We start from the raw sequence: 6811 nt of genomic DNA, 5'->3' as shown, positions 1-6811 counted from the left end.
GGATAGAGAAATCTGGCTGCCCTCCAATGGCGTTTGTAGGCCAGCCAGATATACCACTGAGTTGGAGTTGATGAAGGCCCGCCCTCTTCTTCAATATTTTGCAGCTTTTCGTGACGATCAACCAATTGCTTCTTCCCATTTTAGATTTCTTGGTACGATAAATGATTTGAAATTTGATTTTTTCGTCTTTTTCTTCTTTGGCTCATTTACTCAGGCGAGAACCAAAAACCCACCATGGCATGCATTGGTGGGAGATATTCCCTCACGCGTGAACAGCTCCAAAGTGGTGCAGCACCTGGTGTGGCAAGTGGTCACACCAGGTGGCTAAAGATGGGCCATTTGCAGTGGTGGCTAAAGCGGGGCCATTGCCACTGGTGGTGGCCCATCTACGTTCACAATAGCATATTTGAGCCCAAAATGCCAGGACGTGCCAATAACATGTCAATTTCTTGTCATGCTGATAAGTAGTTCTCTCGGGCAGACAATGTGAAAAGGGTTTTGACGTACGGCCCAACATTTGACATTTGGTCCTTTGGGTGTCACGGGCCCCTCCGGCGCCCAGGCAAATATCGAGCAGAGAGTTGCAAACAACACAAACTGGCTTTCTCTCTGCGCCTTCATCATCACCCGCAGCAACAGCACACAGACAGAATCTCCAACCCTAACCCTAATCTGGCGTTTGCCCAGAGGCCGGAGTTGCTTTCCTCCTGCTCAGATGGTGGTGGAGGCACCACCATGGCGCCGCTTCCGCTGCAGCAGGCTCTGGCCCTTTCCGCCTCTGACCTCTCCTCCGTCTCTGCTCCCATCCCAACCCCCGCCTCCACCGTCGCTAAGAAAGACGACCGGCTTTCCCAGTGGGGTTTCCAGGAAACCGCAGACTTCATCGCCATCCGCGCGGAGCTCGAGAAGGATTTCACCCAGACCAAGCGCAACAAAACCCTGTGGTTGTCTATCGCCGCCAAGATGAAGGAGAAAGGCTACCGCCGCAGCGCCGAGCAGTGCAAATGCAAGTGGAAAAACCTCGTCAATCGCTACAAGGTAGGCTAAGGGAACTCTCGCGTTTCTGATGCTTGTCAAACCCTAATCTGTGTCAAGAGTGTGATTTCTTCCTGCTTAACGTCCTGTCCAGAGTACAGATTAGGGGTTGAGAAGCCCGGAAACATAACTATCGGCAAATTAGAGTTCACTTGGAGGTTAAGCAGGAAGAAAAACACGCGGACCTCTAAAACTCTGATTAATCGAAACCTGAATTAGTCAGTTTTTTACTTGCTGTTTGCTTAATTTCGACTTCTGAAACCCTAAGTACTGCATCCAATTCGTTTTCCTTGCTTGGCGAGTTCTGGAACCCTAATCTCTTCTTATCATTTTATCTACTCGCCGTTCTAGTCAAGCCCTAAAATTTTCCCGCTTGCCATCTGCTTAACACCCTAATTTACGTGATTAGTTAGTCTTTTGCTAGCTGTTTTGCTTGATCTCATGGTAGAGAACTCTCTTTCATTCAATATTCTTCTGCTAGCATTTTTCTTGTCTTCAATCCTAATCCGTGCATCCATGTTCAGATTCGGTTTCTGCTAGCCCTTTGCCTTACTTCTGGCTATCTAAAGCAGGGAAAGGAGACCTTGGAGCTAGACAGTGGCCGACAATGCCCTTTCTTTGAGGAGTTGCATACCATATTCACAGAACGAGCCAAGAGAATGGATAGGCTCTTGCTAGAGTTGGAATCAGGCACCAGAATGAAGAAGAAAAGCCGGACTCTTGACAGGTCCTCTGAAGACTTCTCCGACGAGGATGATGATGAGGATGATGAAAGCGAAGACGAGCGCATGGTCAAATTAAAGAAGAGGAAAACAGACAGGGAAAGGAAGAGAGCTACTGCGGAGAAATGCAGGGCTAACAGCATGCAGGCGGTGCTGGAGGACTTTCTTCAGCAGCAGCAAAGGCTGGAGTTGCAATGGAGGGAGAATCTGGAGAGAAGAGAAGAAGGGCGCAGGACAAGAGAGCAGGAGTATCAAAACGCCATGGAGAGCCTAGAGAATGAGAGAATCATGAGGGAGCAGGACTGGCATGATAGAGATGATCAGAGGAGGGCAAGAGAAGAGGCTCGGGCTGAAAAGAGAGACGCTCTTTTCAGTGCCATTCTGAACCGGCTATCCAGAGAGGATCTCTAATTCCAATGGTCGGCTTATCTCATTTTATTTGTTTTGCATGGACAGCCAAGTCATCTGATCCCCTTGTTTGCAGTCCCTCCCGCATTTTTGCAGGCCATTTCCTGATCTCCTTTGTGCCTATCCCCGTGTTCTTTACTTAACTCGATGAATGTGTTTATATTGCTCTGCTCTATCTTGGGCCTGAACATTTCTCATGCTTGAAGCCAAATGTATTTTACAGCATCCTTCTCTTATTACTCTGGGGAGTTAGCCATAACACCATCTTCTGTAATGTTGACGCCTAACCATACCTGACTTCATGCTTTCCATCACCCAACTCTCCCCTCCCCTGAACATCTACATGCATGGTCATCAAACACACATCACCTTTCAATTAACACTTGGTATGTTTTCTTATGTGTCTTCTCTTGATTCGTGTCTATACCTTTAGGAGCTGTCCTTCGTTCTCGTCTCTGAGTATGGTTGCTCTCATATGCCAGCTCTTCACAGTCTTTATTTGCCATGGTGAAGGTGAGATGGTGTTTGCTCTTTTCTTTTGTTTCATTGCGTAAAACTAGCATGATCCATTGGTTGGGTTTTACAAGCACCTTATTTTGGAACATTTGCAAGCTTTTGCAAGGGGTTGGGTTCAATGATCCGAGAGTTGGGCTGTTCTTAGCTCAGCTTAGCATGCTATAATGTTTGTTGCTCAGATAGTGGAATTTGAACATGTTTATGTAGTTGAAAGGGAAGTGATGATGCAGGGAATGGCCTGCTGTCCATTGTTTGTGGTGCCTACATCCAATTACAAAGCATTTTACAAGGGTGATGCAATCATGCAAGTTGCTTCAAATATCCCAGGCATCTCATTGATGTACCATGAGTTTTTCTGTTTCCTGATTGGTTCAGTGACTGAACTCGGCAGACTATTGATGAAGGTGCCGATAATGGGCATCCCACAAACAGCCAATATCTCATCGTAGTGTAGTATTCGTTTAGGGGGATGAATGTATTTTAAAGTAATTGATTTGTGGTCTTTTGGTTCTGACAAGTGAAAACATGGCTTTTACTGTGGTCATCCTGCTTCTATACAGTTTCTAGTCTCAGCCACTAAAATAGGATTCAGGTGACCACATAAAAAATGTGGTGCACATTGCAGTCCAACAACAAAGCTGGCTATAAACCGTAAATGAGGGAAATTTTAAGAGGCAGGCAAACAGCATAGCATGAGGGAAATGGGATGGATTTAGATCACACATATGATAAGAAACCTAGAAATAGGTTCAAGGGGCTCAAGAGTCCACATTTTAAATGGTAGGATTAGAGGAGGTTTAAGAGAAGCTTGTGTTGAGGAAGCCCAACTTAGTTACCAATTATTAATCATTTGCAAATGGAGTCCTGCCACTGACATTCAGACAAGAGAAGGATTTTGCTTGCATTTAACAAAGGAGATTATATTTTGACACCTTATTGATGATGATATGAGAATATTGAATTGGACACACGCGCTAGTGGTACCATGTTACTCACTCTCACAGAAGGAAAAAAAAAACTGTAGTGAATCCAATTTTGTAAAGGAGCAAAGCTGTAGTGGTGGTTGCGGTGCCCTTCCTCCTTGTTCCCTCACTATACTCATCTGCTGGCAGCAGTTGGGGTGTTGTAGTAATTATAAAAAGAGAGTCAGATTGTTGGTTGTTGGCGTGCAGTACTGTGCAAGTCAACTTCCATATATATTTTGTGATCGTAATGAGCTATGGTTTAACAGGGGAAGCTAGCACTCAGCAAAAGAGATTTGGAATCTCATACAAGGAAGATTGCTCTCCCAAATCAACTTTAGAATGCTGCTTCTATTATAGATATACTTATTGATTCAAAAGGAAAACTGTATTGCAAATGAGATTCTTCTAGCGTTTTTTGAATCATTCAGGCCCTACAATTCTGGTTTATGCTTGCAATAAAGCTGTGCAAGAATGGGAGATCATGATGGTTCATGTAAAAGTAAAAGCGACACTCTTTTTTCCAAATATTATCTTAAATCTCACATAATGAGGGGTTTTTGAAAAATACATTAACAAAACTTGTTTTATTTGCCAAAATGAGCAGCGGAAATGAGACGAAATATTGAGAGTAGGAAGTACAGAAATGCAAGAGAGGAGAAGGTTGTATAAAGTCTGCCATATACACCTGAATCCCAAAGAGCCCAAGATTGGAGAATACCCAGTCGGCCAGCAAAAATACAAGTCGGCCAAGGACAACGAATGTTGAGCTGAACTAAGTGCTTGCACCGCCTCTGCCCCTTGTGCTTCTGCTGCCCCCCTTCTGCTCCTGCCCTTGCCTTTGCTCCCACTACCCCCCCCTTCTTCTCCCGCTTCAGTCCCCTCTGCTCCTGCTGCCCCCCTTTTTTGCTTCCGCCCCTGCTTCTACTCCTTCTACTCCCGCTGTTCCCCATTCTGCTCCCGTTTTTGCCTTTGTCGTCTCTGTCCCTCCTGCTCCCACTGCCCCCCTTGTGCTCCCGCCCTTGCTGCCCCCTGCCTGCATTCGCTCTGCTGCGGGAGTAGGAGGATTTGTCATCGACAGGGCCACATTGTTAGAGATTGTCCCAAATCCAGGGGCCATGCTAACAGGCGGTGTGGTCCCACCCATTAGATGCCTTCTGCAGTTGCCCAGACTCTAGTTGATCCTATGCCACAACAGACCACACAGTGTTGGGTTGTGGTTAGGGATGGCAGGCACCCTCGGGCCCCCGTACTTGCCCCTTCACTTGCACCCCTAGTGGAGCACCCCAACTCTTATGCAGCTCTTGCTCGACTCTTCTTTATTCATGGTGTAATAGGAGAAGGGATGTAGGATGTATTTATGCACAGTTAGATATATTTTATATGGATGATTGGGTGCTCGACAGAGGGGGGCATACTTTTATTACTATACATGCACCTCTAAATCGGATCATTGCCCAGTGGTTTTATGCATTAGAGATCCGAGTCGCCATGGATTAGCAACCCATGTACCCATCCCTGATCATTTGTTTTCAGATGAAGAGCTATCACGTCGTATGCTTGATATTGGGAGATCTCATGATTTCTCGTCCAGGCCTCACAAAGCTTGGCCTCTACTCTTTGTGATATTAGTGACTTTTAACACACATGTGCCTTGTCTAAGAGGCAAGAGGCCTTGGATTTAGAAAGGGCTATTAGACATAGAGTAGTTGCTTTACAGAAAGAGCACAAGAAACATCCTCATGCACAATGGGTTGTAGATTCTTTATAATTGTTAAGGTAGAACTTCATCACTCTCTTGAGCAGCGTGCAGAGTACCGTCATGCCCATGAATCCTTTTGGACCCAGATGGGTGGCAAATGCAACAAACATTTCTTTGCTACACATGGCTCATCTCATGCCAGAGATAGTGTCGGGCAGTTGTAGGATTCACATGGCACTCTTCACTCAGATCCTCTTGTGGTTAGACAGATTGCCACTAATTTTTATTGCCAGCTTCTTAGTGCTGAGCCGCACTCTGATTTGAGACACAGGCATAGAGGAAGGTTTGGAATGCACTGCCATATTTGATCACTGAGGAGATGTGTGCCGTTCTGGATGCCCCTTTTTCTATTCAAGAGTTCAGGCATGGTCTTCATGCCTTGCCTCATGGTAAGTGTCTAGGAGAGGATGGCCTCTCCCTTATTTTTTTCATTACTTTTTGGGATGAGATTGGGCCTAAGATCACATTGGCTCTCTAGGAGATGTGGGACACAGGTTCTATGCCTTCTTCTCTCACTGAGGGGCTTATCTATCTTATCCCTAAGAGTGGGGATAAGACATTGATTGGCCAGTGGAGACCTATCACCTTACTTGGGACTATAAAAAATACATACATGTGGGTAGCTACTATGGAAGAAATATAAAAAGTACTTATATGTGGATAGAACTGGAGCCACTCACGTCGGGGGAATCACACGTACTGTTTTGTCTTGTGTTATTTTCTTCATGCTTTTATGTGCTTTATATGTTTTGCCATAGTTTAATTTATTTGCACATGGTCCTTCAATTCCAGTTTGAAAGGCAAGTGAATGGTGAGAGATTACTTCTTGCACCAAGATCTATACAAGGATCTTGTCTATCTTACACCTTGACTCACAGTTGAAAAGGGTTACAAGAATCTCTTGCTAAGGCTGTGAGCATCAGATTGCAACCAACTTTGCAAGATGTCATTCATGATACTTAGAATGGATTCTTGTAAGGAAGGAGCATTTTTTATAACATTTCCTTGTTTTGGGAGGTCGTGGAATGGGCCAAAGCGAGCAATCAGCCCTTAGCCTTTCAACCCTTAGCCATTCCGCCCTTGGATTTTGAGAAGGCCTATGATAGAGTGGATTAGGGACTTCCTTGAGTGAGGGTACTCTTAGCCATATGGGTTTCTCTCAGAGATGGATCAAGGGAGTTTCATGCATGTATCGTGATGCCCACAATAGTGTGCTCGGTTGCGGTGATAGAGGAGAGAGGTTTCAGATTTCTCGCTCAGTACGACAGAGTTGCCCTTTAGCCCCATTATTATATATCATAGTTGTAGAGGCCATGAGCCACTACTGGTATTTTTGGATTGAATTTGCCTCTTTGTAGTCAAGAGGAGCTGGTTGATTCTAAGTTAGCTGATGACACATCCATGTT

General features: G+C 45.1%; 1 protein-coding gene across 1 annotated transcript; it reads left to right on the top strand.

Moving 5' to 3' along the window:
* The first annotated feature begins 549 nt into the window (after positions 1-549).
* On the top strand, positions 550-3192 carry LOC147636260 (trihelix transcription factor GT-3b-like). Its single transcript, XM_086801704.1, has 2 exons — positions 550-1038; positions 1560-3192. Exons 1-2 carry the CDS (start codon positions 736-738, stop codon positions 2166-2168), a joined length of 912 nt encoding a protein of 303 aa, XP_086657830.1. The 5' UTR covers positions 550-735; the 3' UTR covers positions 2169-3192.
* The last annotated feature ends 3619 nt before the right edge of the window (positions 3193-6811 follow it).

Source organism: Cibotium barometz, chromosome 8 (assembly GCF_041138505.1).
Source record: "Cibotium barometz isolate CiBa-2024 chromosome 8, ASM4113850v1, whole genome shotgun sequence".
Lineage (NCBI taxonomy): Eukaryota > Viridiplantae > Streptophyta > Polypodiopsida > Cyatheales > Cibotiaceae > Cibotium > Cibotium barometz.
Note: the sequence above shows the minus strand (reverse complement) of the source record. Positions and strands in the feature narration are given on the sequence as shown.

Excerpts from the sequence above, each read along its gene's own strand:
- LOC147636260 (XM_086801704.1), top strand. The coding sequence starts at position 736 with ATGGCGCCGCTTCCGCTGCAGCAGGCTCTGGCCCTTTCCGCCTCTGAC. Across the intron at positions 1,039-1,559 it reads ACCTCGTCAATCGCTACAAG|ATTCGGTTTCTGCTAGCCCT; the intron begins GTAGGCTAAGGG and ends ATCCATGTTCAG.